The 14,878-nt window shown below is 55.5% G+C and overlaps 2 protein-coding genes and 1 long non-coding RNA gene across 5 annotated transcripts; 2 read left to right on the plus strand and 1 right to left on the minus strand.

Annotated features, from left to right (window-relative positions):
* Positions 1-83: 83 nt before the first annotated feature.
* SLC27A1 (solute carrier family 27 member 1) lies at positions 84-10,480 on the minus strand. 3 transcript variants are annotated; one of them, XM_074810749.1, is made up of 13 exons: positions 10,291-10,480; positions 9,293-9,460; positions 6,705-7,099; positions 5,718-5,879; positions 4,675-4,744; positions 4,498-4,589; positions 4,264-4,373; positions 3,257-3,466; positions 2,852-2,978; positions 2,475-2,612; positions 1,932-2,096; positions 1,205-1,351; positions 84-665 (listed from the first exon to the last, which is right to left on the minus strand). In XM_074810749.1, the coding sequence occupies exons 2-13, from the start codon at positions 9,457-9,459 to the stop codon at positions 508-510; spliced, it is 1,941 nt and encodes a 646-aa protein (XP_074666850.1). In that variant the 5' UTR covers position 9,460; positions 10,291-10,480; the 3' UTR covers positions 84-507. The 3 variants fall into 3 exon arrangements, with proteins under 3 accessions (XP_074666850.1, XP_074666849.1, XP_074666851.1); XM_074810748.1 differs by lacking the exon at positions 10,291-10,480 and adding an exon at positions 9,558-9,614; XM_074810750.1 differs by lacking the exons at positions 1,205-1,351; positions 10,291-10,480 and adding an exon at positions 9,558-9,614.
* Positions 2,989-5,116, plus strand: LOC141917509 (uncharacterized). Its single transcript, XR_012621293.1, has 2 exons — positions 2,989-3,084; positions 4,823-5,116. It is a non-coding gene; the product is annotated as an uncharacterized LOC141917509 (long non-coding RNA).
* On the plus strand, positions 10,420-14,827 carry NXNL1 (nucleoredoxin like 1). Its single transcript, XM_074810752.1, has 2 exons — positions 10,420-10,742; positions 11,463-14,827. Exons 1-2 carry the CDS (start codon positions 10,420-10,422, stop codon positions 11,758-11,760), a joined length of 621 nt encoding a protein of 206 aa, XP_074666853.1. The 3' UTR covers positions 11,761-14,827.
* Positions 14,828-14,878: the final 51 nt, after the last annotated feature.

Raw genomic sequence — 14,878 nt, forward strand, 5'->3', positions numbered from 1 at the left:
GGAGGGGCCCAGGCTGTCACCACCACAGCGCAGGGGAGGGGGGGGGAAACACCGCGGCCGCTCCCCTCCACCACAGCACCCAGCAGAGTCTTGGTTTTGTTTAATGTCCTCACATCCCCAGCCCTAAGGGCACGGCCCGCGGGTCGTTAAACCGTGACCTAACACAAGTGAGGTTAAAAATCATCTAAATTGGGTAAGTAAAGTTCCGAGACGGAGCAGAGCAAAGCCCCGCCGCAGGGCACAGGTACCTCCGTCAATAAATATGGCCACGGCGCTCCTCCCTGCGCGGGGAGTGGTTACAAAAATACTCTCTAGAGGCGTGAGGGCGGGTTAAGGGACGTCAGCGCTCGGGGAGGGAGCGGGCGATGGGTTAATGGGCTTTAGGGGAGGGAGACGCCGCGCCAGGCGCTTCCCCGCGTAAGGGCCTCGCAGGAATCCGTCGCTTCCCGCCAGCGTCGGCCCTCCGATTAGTCATCGTTTTCCTCAAAAAGGCTGAATCCAACTAGATCATAAAGCAGCTTTTCCAGAACAAATCCTTTCATAAAGGCATTCATCCAGAGGAACGTATTTTCCCAACTTTAGATCCAAAAAATACAACCGATCCGAGGTTTGGTGGGGGTCGAATCCTTCCCTCTGTAAGCGGGTTTTCTGAATCTTAAATGTACCTTCAAAAAGAGAAAGAAAATTAAATATACTTTGTATAAAAACCTTACTTAAGCATCAGAGCGAGGAGGAAACGCCATGGGTGGAATTTCATTTCTACTTCACAGTTTTGCTTAAGAATTTTAGCAACTCGAAGCTCGTCAATCATCCCGATCGTTACTGGAGTTCCTACACAAACCTCGCGCAATTTTTACTTCTCCTCACGCACGGGCTGGTAAAAGAACCCGGCAAAATTCCTGGGAAATTGAAAACAGAAAACGCAGCGGCCAAAGAGTGGCTGACTCGGAATAAAGCCCCGGGAAAGGCAACGGGCAGCGCGCGAGAGTTTGAGGGTACAACGTTCCCACGTACGCAGGGAGATCTTTTCTATACGGCCCGGAACCGGCCCATCTCCTGTTTAAGAAATGAACCAAAATCATCGTTTTTACTCGTGGCACTTGTGCGCCTGCCGCACCCGAAGCCGGGACGTGATTTCACACCAAAGCGGGCGGAAACGCTCCCGGGCTCCGACGTTGCGCGGGAGCTGTGGGATCACCGATACCTGTGGTGTCAACCTGGGGCAGGAGCCGGAGGAAGACGGGTCGGGCGTAGGGAGGCAAAACCTTCTGCAGCTCCTGGTACAGGACGTTGGGGGTGACCTTGGCCTTGGGATCGGCGATGGCCGCCATCCCTGCCTTGCCCTCCACCCCTGCAAGGGAAGAGCACAGCGCCGGTGGGCACCGCGACGCCTCTCGGAGCTCCCGCGCCTCTCCGAGGTGAAGCACAAACGCGCCGAGGAAAAACCCAATTTAATTCCAGACGCGACGAGTCCGCTGCCAACGCGTCCCCTCGCCCCTTAGTTTTCATGAAAATCCCGTTTCTATCAGGTTTCTCTCCCACACGCCGTGATGAAACCCAGCACAAAGCGCCCCAACGGGCACCTTTCTGGGCGACGCCCCCACAGCACACGCTCGCTCCGTCCCCGCGCCCGGATCACGTGAAGATTTACAGCCTGGACGCCCGTGGGACGTTCCTTCCACACCAAGAGCTTCTGCAAAGCTCACGTAAAAACCCTCCTTTTTAAGACACAAATAGAGGTTGTGCCACTGGTTGTTTCTACTGCTCGGAATAAATGTGTCAAACTGCTGTTGGACTCTGTTACATCCTTTCATTTTTGGGTGCCTGGTCACAACGACCGATTTCTGACACCGATTGGGTACGTTTGATGAATATTTGCTGAATATTTGCCTTTCTCTCTAAATTCCAAGAGCTCCGACTCAACGTTTTACCTGGGACTTCCACTCCGTACACCGCAACGTCCGTCTGGTTGAGGATGTGACTCAAGGTTCCTTCCACCTCCGTGGTGGAGACGTTCTCCCCCCGCCATCGGAAGGTGTCCCCGCTCCGATCTCTGAAGTACATGTAGCCCAGTTCATCCATCACCAACACGTCTCCTGGGAGGGGGAGAGGAGACACCGAAAACCACCTCGGCACTCCCGTTGGTTAGCGCCTGAAGCTCAGCGTCGCGCCATTTTCTTTACCCAGGGGAGCGTGGAAACACTTTGGGGGCTTCCCACCACCCTGCGCTGCATCTCCTCATTACGGGAGAGGTGGCAAAAAGGGCAGAGAAAAAAAAAACCAAACCTCTCCCTCTTTAAAATGTTAATTTTTTACTAAATCCAGAGCAGCTCAACAGCTTCCAGCTTCAAAACTAACACATCTATTGACAGAATCATAGAAAACCTTTAAAATCACACCGATTCCTCTCAAAAATCCCAGATTTTGGTCTCCCGAGACCGCCTTTGCAGGAGGAAGGGCTGCAGTGGCAGTACCTGAGAGGTAGGCCTGGTCCCCCTTCCGAAGCACGTTGCAAGCGATCTTCTTGGTGGTGGCGCTCTGGCTGACGTAGCCGTCGAAGCGGCGCAGGGGGTCCTGCTGGTTTATCTGCCCGACGAGCAACCCCGGCTCTCCTGCAGGAAAACGGGAGCGACACGAGGTGACACCGGCGTCACCCGACGAGCGAAGCTTCGCGCGCACCGGAAGGCGTTCGGCTGCTGAACGGATCCATCTCCGGAGGAAAAAAATGGACGTGAAAACCCGTATACAACACTAGAAACCCCTCAATCTGCCAAAGCTTCTTAGATTTTTTTTTTTTTTTTTTTTTTTTTAGAACAAAACGCTGCAACTGATCTGTTCAGTGAACACTCACCTGGGCGACAGGGGATACAGAGCCCCCCGGAATCCCGGATCAGCTCCATCGTGTCCTCGTTTACCTTCACCAGGCGAATGGGATACACGTTGGGCAAAATCCGGCTGTTGAAACCGCAGGCACCCACCTTCCAAAGACACAAAAAAACCCCCAAAGGCTGAAGAGAACAGCTCAGGTTTTGCGTTACCACTTCCTGGGAATTCTCTGATCTTTCCATCCTTTCCATTTAACAGGTAAATTCATCCCAAACGTACAATTTTTTCCCAGGTTTTTGCACGTGCCACCCCTAATTACCAATTTAGCTCCGTGCCATCCCTTGCGAGAGGATGAGGAGGAGCCGGCGGAGCTTCTTCTCCTTCCCGCACACCCCTCCCGGCCGCTGCGGACCCTCCTCCTCCTCCTCACCTTCCCGTCCAGGTTGGCAATGCTGCAGTTGCACTCTGTGGCGCCGTAGAACTCTCCGATCTGCTTAATTCGGAAGCGTTTGGTGAACTCCTCCCAGATGGTGGGTCTCAAACCATTGCCCACCGCCAGCCGCACGCAGTGTTGGGTTTCTGACTCTCGGACCGGCTGATTCAGAAGATACCTGCAGATTTCCCCGATATACTGAATAATCTGAAGCAGTAAACACAAAAACATCGCTCAGGCTTCAGGCGACCCTTACGACGCCCTGGAAAAAGCCGCCCACGAGGCCCCGGGCGTCGGCGTACCTCGTGGAACTACACACGTCGGGCAGTTTAATAACTCAAGTCAGGGTTTCTTGGCATGAAAAAATTGGCAAAAATAAAACATTTATTGCCCTCTGGAACCCGCATGTTAGCACCAGAGAGCACGGGAGGGATCCCTCAGTGTGAATAAAGATAAAGAAAAACCCTCGTGCTTTAATAGACGCACTGAAAGGCCTCTGGAAAGAGGAGGGGAACGAGTGATCAATCATAAACTAACAGCTTGACCCAGCAAAACGCCGTCGGAGCGAAGATCCAATTACCAGCTATAAATACTGCCGCTGGGGGAAGGGCAAGAGAAACACCAGGGAGGAGAAAGAGCTGCTTAAATTACAAGGTAACGTCAACATCAACACAAATAGATGTTTACTGGCTATGAACTGCCCCGAGAGTTCCCCTGCGGAGGTTCCCAGCGTGGAGGAATCCTGGCAGAGCTTTCCGGCGACAGCGAGGGACAAACCTGCGCTCTAAGAGCCGGTCGGGACAAGCGTAAAAAGGGGAAGCGGGAGAAGATGGATGAAAGACCTTTTCTAAAGTCCTGCCTGCCTACAGCGGCGCTGGAAATTTGGAGACGCCACAGCGCAGGCGCCTCGACATCCGGCAAGGGACGGGGAATTCATCAGCGATCAGTAATTAAGCCAGGACCCCGGAGCTGAGCACCCACGCCAGCGCCCGCGGAGCCCTCACCGTGCATCTGTATTTGGCGCAGTCGTCCCAGAAGCGACTGGCTGAGAACTTCTTCCGGATCACCACGGTGAGGCCGTGGATCAGACACTGCCCCACGCCCATGATGTTCCCTGGAAAACAAGGACCACGGGGGTGGCTCCGGCTGTCCTGGCTCCGTCCTCTGGTGAGGACACACGAAGGAGCTGGCAGCGGGGAGGCCAAGGCCTTGCCGAGGAGGAGGAGGAAGACACTTACCTGCGGAGTGATAGAGAGGGAGGCAGTTGTAGAGGACGTCCTCTGGGCGCATTCTGTAGGCGTAGTAACCAAAGGCAGCGATACGGTAATACCTGCGGGAACACCCGCACGGGTCAAGCTTGGGGCTCGGTGACGCAAAACGCGCCCCGAGGGGGAAGTTCCCGCTCCGGCCCTCACCTGCTGTGCACCACAATGGCAGCCTTGGGCATCCCCGTCGTTCCCGAAGTGTAGATGTAGAAGAGCCGATCTAGAAGGGAAAGAGGCATCAGACAGACTGTTCTCAACTGCCTGAGGAAATCCCCACTGGGTTCGTTTTGTGGTGTAGGCTTTGGCGGCAGCGGCTGAGGAACGCCCGGGCCAGCAAGCTGCGGAGGCCGACACGTTCTCCCGACGGAGAATCCGCACGTTGTCCGTGACAGCGGCCACGGGGACGCAGACGAGGAGTTGGCAGAGCTCTGAGGACACGACCTGTGTCTATTGATGCAGATTGTCCTGGGAGGAGATGAGCTCTCCAGGTCAGACGTTAATTCCAAATCAATCGAGAGCAAAGGTCTCAACCTGCGCCTGATGGCAGGGCAGGTATAACTCTACGATTAAAAAAATATAATCTAAAGCAAAATTCTCAGCAGTATCATTCCTTCTACTGTAAACAAAGTACCAGAGTGGAGTCTCAGGGATCACGGATGCTCTGAGTTGTCTAAAGGACAAAACACAGCCCGGAGGCCAGGCAGCATCTTCCTTTCCCTCTTCTGAACCCCAGCCCACCCGCACTCTTCCTCGCCGCAGCGAGGGAAGATTTTATTTACATGGGAGTCAGCCGTGGGGGAGGCAGCTGGGGCTGCTCCAGGCCACAGACGGGTCCGAGGGATCTGCAGGGGCAGCGAAGCACAGGGCTCCAGCCCACCCGCGTTCCGGCGGCTGTTCCCTGCGGCGGGAGGCTTGTCTCTGGGAAGGCACCAATCTCCCTCCTTCAGGTACTAAATAATTTCATTATTTAATAAATAACCTAAAGCTTGGGAGTCTCGATGAGAAACTTAACCCAGAGCACCCTGGAATCAGGATCTTAATTTTTTTCTCTTTTTTTTCTCCTTTCTTCTATTTGTGAGCCCAAACCGGGTTGATTTAATCCCTCCACCTTGTTTAGTTTTCCTGTTTCACCATCACCTAGCCCAGCTCTCACACGCATCACACTGAGAAATAAAAATCATTGACAAAATTACCATCCAAGCCTTTGACTGGAACCTGAGACGGGGGTGACTTCGACGTGGTACTCAGCAGAGGATCGAGGTGTCTGGTCTCCACAGGAACGACCCCCGGGTTATAGTCACCAGAGCAGAATTTTGCCATGTTCTTCCCCAACATCCCATTCACCTCGGATATTGCTGTAAGACAAAGCAAATCGCTCTCACAACAAACACAGCGGTCTATGCAGTGGCAAAAATAATCTGTGTAACATCCTGCTGTGCCCCAGAACCACGGAAGGAGCTGAAGAATCAGGGACTCCTTTAAAATACTCACGTCACACCTGTCCAGACAACACCCGCATCGATGCAGCCCAGTAAAGACCCGACCAAAACACCCCACACAGAATTGCCTTTCCCCCGACCACATCGAGATCTTCCAATAGCCTAGAACGGCTTCACGGAGCCGATTTGGAATAATAAACCAGCAGATCTAACAATAACCCTTGGAACAGGGTTCATTAGAGAGGCAGGGATGTCTTTAAAACCAGAATCCACTGAGAAACTGACCCTGTGGCAGAAAGCGTAGCGTTAAGCAAAGAATATTAACACGAGGAAAGAGAAAAACCAGGCCTTGGGGCACAAAACCAGGCCTTGGGGCACAAAACCAGGCCTTGGGGCACGTATCGCCGCCTCCTGAGGAAGCGCCAGGCTCCCAGTGCAGCTCTTCCAGATGCAACAGAACAGGAGCAAAGCCGTGAGCTCAGCTCAGGCACCAGGAAACGGGGCAGGTGCCGGCAGATGAAACCGAGGTACTGACCACTCTGCTCAAAACACCGCTCCTCCTTCAGCCTCAGGTACTAACGCAGCACTTCTGCCGTTTGTAATCCAATTTACCATTTTCCCCAGTTTTTTATACAGCCAGCTGCCGTTTGGGTTTCAGTTTAGCCAAGCTCTGGCTCCTTCAGGACCAAGCGAATGGTTCAGGAGTTGCCCTTAAGGCGCCCAAGCCCCCAGGAGCCTCACCTGAAGCCAGCTCCCCCCCGAAGATCACGGCTTTCGCACCCGACGTCGTCACGCAGTAAACCAGAGAATCCAAGCGCAAATTGAAGTTGATCAGAGCCGCCTCGATGCCGATTTTTGCCATCCCTAACCACAGGCCAACAAATTCGGGGCGGCTCTCCATGAAGATGGCAATGACGTCCCCCAGCCGGAAGCCTTGCTGGTAGAAGTAGTTGGCCACGGCGTTGGAGTACTCGTCCAGCTGCCTGAAGGTCCACTGCTCGCCGGTGGCTTCGTAGATCAGGGCCACTTTGTCAGGGTGCCTGCGGACCACAGCCTGGAACATCTTGGGGATGGTGCTTTTGGCTTTTTGGTGACTTCGCAACTTGTACTTGACTCGTAACAGCACCGAGAGGCCACTGCAGCAAAGAAAGAGCGAAACAACAGAATTTGTGGCGTAAATTGCTGAATGAGAAGGGACACAACGGGCAGGACGCGCGTAATCCGCCCCGCTGGCACCCCCCATCCTCGGGCAGCTGAAGCGTTACCCTAAAACCTGAATTTTTATTCCCTGCTGCTCTACAGAAGATGAGTTATTTTAACATCGCGGTAAGCGAGGAGCACACAGCCACTGTTCTGGAGCTTTCCGTGCTACAAAACACAGGAAATCCATCTTTACATCGATACCGCCTCACACAAGCTCATGGAAAATATTAAAGAGGGTAAATTCAATCTTTTAGCGATGTCTTCCACCACCCTAAAAAAAAAAAAAAAAAAAAAAAGCCTTGGCAACCATTGCTTTTACCTAGAAAGGAAACAAACATCCTTCAGGTGGGAAGCGTTTTTCTTTCCAGCACGTTTTGCAGCACCTTTGTGCTATTTTGTACAATCGTACCCCTCAGGATCCGAAAGCGTTTAAACGCCAAAGACAACCCGACCCCGTGGTAACAACGCGCGGCCTCAGCTTCAAGAAGACAAAGCCAAAGGCTTCCCCTTTCACCCACAAACCGAGCGGACGGCTGGTGCGGGGCTCGCGGGCGCGTTTTCCTGTGAGTCAGCCTCTGCCGCAGTCCTGGGACGATAGGAAGCGAGTCTGTCTAAATCCTACCAGGCAGAAGTCACAGACTTTAATAATAATTAATTCTTGGATGGCAAGCTCCTTTAAAGATGGTGGTGCCTTCTCAAGAAAAGAATTGCTGCCTTTGTGGATATCTGACACCACGAAGAGCAACCGCTCAATAAAAGAACAAACCACACTGCTCTAACAGGGCATTTTTTTTCCCCTCTTCAGTAATTTACATAATTATTTTAAGTCTCCAAGGCAGCAGCTGCGGGTCAAACCTTGACGCGGCTCAACCGAAAGTTGTTGTGTGAACTTCCAACTGCCTCATGTTGTCCTGGAAGAAACTATCTTTAGGGGCGCGTTGGCTCTCTCGCTTTGGCCCTCGGTTCTAATTCATTAAAGCACGCTTCCACCAAAACGGGGACAGCAGGTCTGGGGACACGCAACGGATCTTGTTTCCTTCCCGGGGGTAGGAAGATGGAAGCAGTATTTTTCCACCATTAAAATAGGAAATTGTTGCGCAACAAGGGTTTGGAAGAATCCCCAGAAACTCGAAAGGTCACTTAATATTAGCACTTAAAAACCCCCGCGACCCTCCCGAGTGCTGCCGAGAGCAGGAGCCTCGCGGAAGGGGGAAGGGAGCGTTTCAGAAACAAGTTGTTGGCAGCAGTCGGGCCGAGCTGGGCTTTCACAGTGACCTGACGCCGCGCTGTGCCAAATGCAGAACAGAGGAGCCTTTTCACTGCTGAGCTGCACTTTCCAGATACTTAAAGGGCTTTATTCTGCCCGGTTTATTTTCTGCCATTATTCCCAGCTTGCCGGGCAATCGGGAGGAAACAGCTCTTCAAAGCGCAGTGACAGCCAGAGCAAAGCTGGCAATCGCGGGAGCCCTAAATCCTTTGGAATAAAGAAACATCCTCGGGGAGGCCTAAAAACCACGGAACTAAACGCGACGGCGGCGCCGGGCTCCCAGGAGCTGGAGGAGCTGCTGGACACTTACCGCTCCTTAATGCCGCGAGCCCCGAGTTCACCCCGAGGGATCCACCCTCTCTTAAAGCTCAGGGGGGGCAACGACAGGCATCGCCCCGCGACGCCTTCCATGGGTGACCCCCGGGGTGCAGCCCGCGAGCACCCCGCGGCCCTCGGAGGCCGAGTCTCCCCGAGCACCGGCTGCGCGCAGGCAGGGCAGCGGGGGCTGCCCGCGGTTCAAACCTGATCTAGGTCAGGCTTAAAGGCAGCGAACCCCACTTAACACTGCCCTCACCCCTTCATGGGTGCGGCTGGGGGCTGCCTGCGAGGGGGGTGGCTGGGGGAGCCCCGGGGGGGAGACTGGGGGAACCCCGAAGGGGTGAAGGCTGGGGGGGGACCCCGAAAGGGGGGTGAAGGCTGGGGAGGGGGGACCCCGAAGGGGGGGTGAAGGCTGGGGAGGGGGGACCCCGAAGGGGGGGGGGGGGGGAAAGCTGAGGGGAGACACCGAAAGGGGGAGGCTGGGGGGGGACCCCAAAAGGGGGGGGGAGGCTGAGGAGGCCCCGTGGGGGTCGGCACTTACAAGAGGTCCCGCGGAGCCGTCCTGAAGACCAGGCGCAGCAGCCGCCATCCCCCGCTGCCCAGGCAGACGCCCAACGTCGCGGCCAGGCTCCAGGACCAGGGAGCGCCGAGGAAGCGCAGCAGCCCCAGGGAGCCGAGGGAGGCGGCGCAGACCCCCGCCGGGTGCATGCTGCGGGGGGAAGGGGCAGCGCTCAGGGCTCCGGGGGCCGGGCCGAGGCCGCCGCCCCCCCCTGCCCCGCCGCCGAGGCCTCCCCCGGCCCCGTTACCTGAGCGGCGCCCGCAGCTCCCGCGCCCGCTCCCGCCTCAGCCGCCGCCGCCTCAGGTTTGGCCCCGCCCCGGACACGCACGCGACCGCCCCCCGGGAGGCGGGACGGCGGGAAACGCGAGCTCCTATTGGTCGAGGGTGAAGCTGGCGGCTTCGGATTGGACGAGGCGGAAGGGGCGGGGCGTAGGGAAACGCCCGCCACGGGAGCCGCGGAGGGGCGGGGCTGCCCGTGGGAGCCGGTGCCGGTACCGGCCGCTCCTGCCCCGGGACGGACCGAACCGGGGAGGTTGGCGGGGGGGGGGGGGGTGCGTGGGTGTCTCTTCCTCCCCGGGGGTTAAGGCGCCGCTTGAGAAACCGTCGCGTCGGCCCCGCACGCTCGCGACCGGCACCGACCACGGTTCCACGGCCCGGGACACACCCCCCCGGGACCCCCCCCGGCCGGGGAACGGCGCTGCCCAGGACACGCCTACCCGGGACCCCCCCCAGCCCGGGACAGGCACCGTGCAGAGACCCCACGACCCCCGTTTCCCACACGACCCCCGTTTTCCACACAACCCCCGTTTCCCACAGCCCCCCCCCCCCCTCCCCGAGACCCCACAGCACCGGCACCACGCGGGACCGACCCCCCCCCGCCAGCCCCCGGCTTCCCACGGCCCGGGACCGGCGCTGCCCACGTTCCCGGGGACCCCCGGCCCCGCCCCCCGGGCGCTGCCCTCCCCGTTTAAGCCGATTACCGGAGGCTCCGGGGTCATTAATAACCGGGCTCGTTAATAACCGGGCTCGGCGGCAGCCGCGGGGGAGCTGGCGGCGATCCGGGCGGCTCCGCACCCCGTTCCCACCGGCTGGCTCAGCCTCGGCCGCCCATGGCCGCCCTCTTCACCGGGAAGATCCTGATGGCCAACCGGGAGCGGGACGAGGTGGAAACGGAGCGGGAGCTGGGCCGGGCGCTGGAGAACAAGGTGCTGCTGCTCTACTTCGGGTCCGGGCAGTGCCCGCGGTGCCGGCAGTTTTCTCCGCTCCTCAAAGATTTTTTCGTGCGGTTGACGGACGAGTTTTACGTGGAACGAGCTTCGCAGCTGGTGCTGGTGTACGTGTCCCGCGACGAGACGCAGCAGCAGCAGAGCGCGTTCCTGAGGACCATGCCGAGGCGCTGGCTGGCCGTGCCTTTCGGGGACGCCTTCAAAAGGTACCCAGGTAGACCCCACGCGCTGCAAACGGCCCCTCCGACCAGCCCCCAGGGCTGTATTTTCAGATATTTAATCTTTTTCCAGATGTCTTCCCTCATATTCAGTCCCACTGGAGCGGTCAGTGTAGGGTGTTAACGGTGAAAAACGGTAAAGCGCTACGGCCGCACCGATTTATAAAGCAAAAATATTTCCTCTTCCTTCCACCTCGCTTTTTGCTGATTTCTTTGTATTTCCAATTTTATTTATAACTCTTAAAGCCGTCTCAGCCAGCCCTCCAGGCACAACACGCAGCTTGAAAGATGGATGCAGCCAGGCGGATTGGAAGCACTTTGCGCATTGACCTCATTAGCAACAGAACGACCTGTAATTAATACCCGAGAATTATTCCCAGCTCCTTTTGAGGGAGCAGGTTAAAACTTCAAACGTTCTGCTGCTGTTTAAAACCGCCCGTGTAAAATAGGTCCCGGCAGCCATCCTGCACCTCCCGTACCCCGGGGGGCTGATGCTTGAATCCCCTTCCCCTCCTTCCAGCCCCACAAGGATCCGTGTCAGGCTCTAATTAGCAGTGACAGATAAACGAGCAAATAGGCTCTGCGTAACTGTATTAGGACAGCCGCAGGAATCCTACCGGACAGTGAGGATGAGGAGTGAGGCCGATGAGCGGCGAGGCCCGCTGCACCCTTCCCGATTTGAGGTTTCTTTCCCCCTTTGCCTCGCAGGGAGCTGGAGCTGCGCTTTGGCGTGTCCGAGGTGCCGGCGGTGGTGGTGCTGAAGCCCAACGGGGAGGTCATCGCTGGAAACGCCGTGGAGGAAATCCGGCGCTTGGGCCCCGCTTGCTTCCGAAACTGGCAGGAGGCTGCCGAGCTGGTAGACCGAAATTTTCTCTTAGCGGAGGATTTTGATGACTGGACCAGTAGAAGCATCACCGACCCCATCCGCCGCCTCAAGTACAAGCTGGACAAGAAAACGGAGGCGAAGAACGAGGAAAGGAGAGAGGAAGGTGAAGAGGCTTCTTAGGGGCTCAGGACGGCTGACGTGGCCGGGGCCGTCCCTCGGGCCGCTGGTCCTGCCCGACACCTCCAGAACAGCAACATCCGTCTCTGTTGTAGAAGTCCACTAAAATCACGTTAGTTTTCCAAAAGGTGAATTATTTTAAGGCAAACATGCGCTACTCCCACCCCCGGCTTTTCACATCTGGAAAATCGATGAGCGTAATAAGGCTATTCCGCCCCGACGGAATTACAGTTCCTTTTTATCACCCTAGGACCTAGCGTAGGAAAAGGGACATCTTTGTCATTTATTTACCAAAAAAGTGAGGAGAAAAGGAACTGCTAGAGACCGGCAGTCAGTGAGTGACTCGCTAAACAGTTTTAAAAATGGGAAATGCATTAAAAACCCCCCGCGGGACCCCCAAGCGTTGCTACGGGGGTACGTGGACAGGAGCACAATCCCTATGAGAAGCCCACGGAGGGGTTTTTTTTTTTTTTTGGAGACAGGCCCCCATGTGCTAAGTGAGCAAGTCCTGAGGAACCTCCCATGTCGCTGCTCACGTTACACTGCTGAAAATTTACATTTCGGACAAATCCTGCTGAGGAGCAGGTTGCTCCATGACCGGATTTACAACACGCGGCAGCTGCCTCTCCGTGCAAGCCGCCTGTTTTTATCTGCTCATCGTGGTTGCCATCTGCTGCTGCCGAGTGCCCAGCGCTGCCACCAGGAAGCCGAGACCCATCCCGGGTGGAAAATCTGCCTGTCCTAAACCTCCCGCGGCTTGCAGCGGATGGGAAACCCGCCAGGGCAGCGCCTCAGAAACATCCCTCTGCTTCGCCCTTTCAAATCCAACAGATTTGTACGGAGCGGCTGAGGGGGAACACGCTCTGTAGCCAAAACTCTGATTTCCGGAGCCTGCAGGGCATCCTGCTGCGCTCATCCCCCACTGTCTGCGATCAAGGGGTCTGAAAATCAGGAGAAGGGGGAAAAGGACCGTTAATTTGCTCATTTCTGGTGTCCTGTTCTCCACCAGATCACTGCGGGGTGAGCGGAGGATTTCCAAAAGCCCCGTGAAGGATCTGGGACGGAAAGCGCGTGAGGAAGACAGAGAGGCCGTGCAAGGCCGGCTTGTTCAACTTGTTTTCTCTCTTAATCCTCCCTCTCTTCACCCAGCAAGTTTGACAGGGGAGGAGGAGAAGTCCTACAAAATAAAGGGTTGGGAGGGAACTCTGCTTTAGGCAGGACAGGAAGGGCACTGCCTTCGGGCTGCTCTGTGGTGCGCGGACACCGCGGGAAAAGGCACAAATAAAACCCAAAAGTGCTTTCGGGTGACGTACCTGCCGGAGGAGAGACGCTGGGCTGGCTGGTGGTCACTAACGAAGCAATGTTCCGTTTACTTCGGGCTGTGGCCAGCGGTGAGTACGCCTGCGTTTAGAAAGGGAGTTATAAATCACAAATTAGGAACCTGGAGCAGTGGGAGGGAGGCAAAGGGCAACATCTCACCTGTTATTAACTGGCAGCCGGGTGCTTCTTCCCGTCGCCGTGGAACTTTGATGTCAATAAAAGGACACTCTCCACCTGAATTTATGTAAAGTTCAATAGTAGCAAATGTGGACTTTTACCAGCCCTGCCCATTTTTTTTAACCATTGTGTTTTCCTCTGTTCAAAACTGAAACTTGCCCTTTTCTCGGTGGTTGTGTGGAAGAACAAGAGGCCACGGAAGGGACACTGAGCAATAGTGAAAAGTGAATCTGCCAGCACGGGAAAGTGCTGCTGGGCCAACACCATCATCGCCATAAAGAGAATCAACTGCTTTAGTTTCTCTCCTTGACCTTCCGGTTTGTTTTTTTCCCTGGTAAAAGAAGCCATAATGCTTATGGGTGTGCTTTAGACAGAAGCGGGAGATGGAGCCACTCTTTTTCTTCTGAGAAAGCGTCACAACACGTGGGAAGCCGAGAAAGCAAAACCAACGAGCGGCGGCACAGGCAGGAGCCTGCAGATCGCCGAAGACGGGGAGGCAGCGCCGGCAGATGCTCTGCGGCGAGCGCGGTGTCGCACTTCACGCTGGCTCTGGGGAGCAGAGAAATCCGACAAACCAGCCACGAACATGATTCCTCCACCTCGAGTTCCATCGGAGATGAAAACCCTCCCGACGGAGGCGCTGAACTTAAAAGGTTTAGCTCTGCTGTCATGCGTGGGGCTTGCTATTTATTTTTATAGGGCACAGAGCAAAGGGATTTGAATGCTTAGGGCAGTATCTAAGCGCCCTTTAGTGCCAATAATCAATTTCTGATATATTTACTTTTTCAAACATGCTACCTTACAGTTGCATCGTTCTTGCTTTACCTTTTGCGTCACACAATCTCCTTACCAAGGGCCTTGCTGCTCTGTAAAAATAAAATCTACTGACGCGCGTGGAATCAGAAAGAGGCTTCACGAGCTTCAGACAGCAGAGAGTTAATGGGAGCCGGGTAGGAGGATGGGTCTGATCCCCGAGATAGCCTGGGAAGTGAGTAATTTCACAACTCCCAAGAGGAATGTGGAAAATCCACACACCTGTCTGAGGCTGCAGACTCAGCCCACGCAGACGTAGCGTCGTCGCTTCCCGCAGCAGAGGCACCACGGGGCAGCCCCGCCGAGACTCGGAGCCCGACTGCACCGGGACACCGGCAACGGCTCGATTTTCTGGTTTCACCAGCAAATACCAAGATGCCGCGGTACTTTGGATAAGCTGAGAGATTTCTCAGGAGAAGTGATGGCTTTTTCCTTGTCTGTGTTTTAGCTGAGGAAGGACGATGAAGGAGATGGAAGATACCCTCCACAGCTCACCCAAACCAACGCTTTTACTTGCAGATAATGTTATGGTAAATAAGAGAGACCGACCCGGCAGTGCAGCGCTATTGCACAGGGATAATCGGGGCTTGGTTTTGATATCCAAGCCTTGCTAAGAAACAGTTTCCTAAACTTGGGGTTCCGTTTGCTGGAAAGGGTGTGAAGAAACTCGATAATTAAGACCTGCTTTGGCCATTTCTCAGAAAACACTGGTTGCAACTTTACTGAATTAGAAAATGAATAAATGCTGAGAGCATAAGGATACATCCCGACCCTCCTTTTTTTGGGTTGTTTTTTTTTTATTTTTTTGAGC

The sequence above is a fragment of the Strix aluco genome, chromosome 38 (assembly GCF_031877795.1).
Source record: "Strix aluco isolate bStrAlu1 chromosome 38, bStrAlu1.hap1, whole genome shotgun sequence".
Lineage (NCBI taxonomy): Eukaryota > Metazoa > Chordata > Aves > Strigiformes > Strigidae > Strix > Strix aluco.

Bases quoted from the DNA above. Each gene is read 5' to 3' on its own strand.
- SLC27A1 (XM_074810749.1), bottom strand. From the start codon at position 9,459: ATGCACCCGGCGGGGGTCTGCGCCGCCTCCCTCGGCTCCCTGGGGCTG. The intron at 4,590-4,674 runs GTGAGGGCCGGA...GTGTTCCCGCAG, and splicing joins GCCATTGTGGTGCACAGCAG to GTATTACCGTATCGCTGCCT. The intron at 2,097-2,474 runs GTACTGCCACTG...TCCCCCTCCCAG, and splicing joins GGACCAGGCCTACCTCTCAG to GAGACGTGTTGGTGATGGAT.
- NXNL1 (XM_074810752.1), top strand. From the start codon at position 10,420: ATGGCCGCCCTCTTCACCGGGAAGATCCTGATGGCCAACCGGGAGCGG. The intron at 10,743-11,462 runs GTACCCAGGTAG...TTTGCCTCGCAG, and splicing joins TTCGGGGACGCCTTCAAAAG to GGAGCTGGAGCTGCGCTTTG.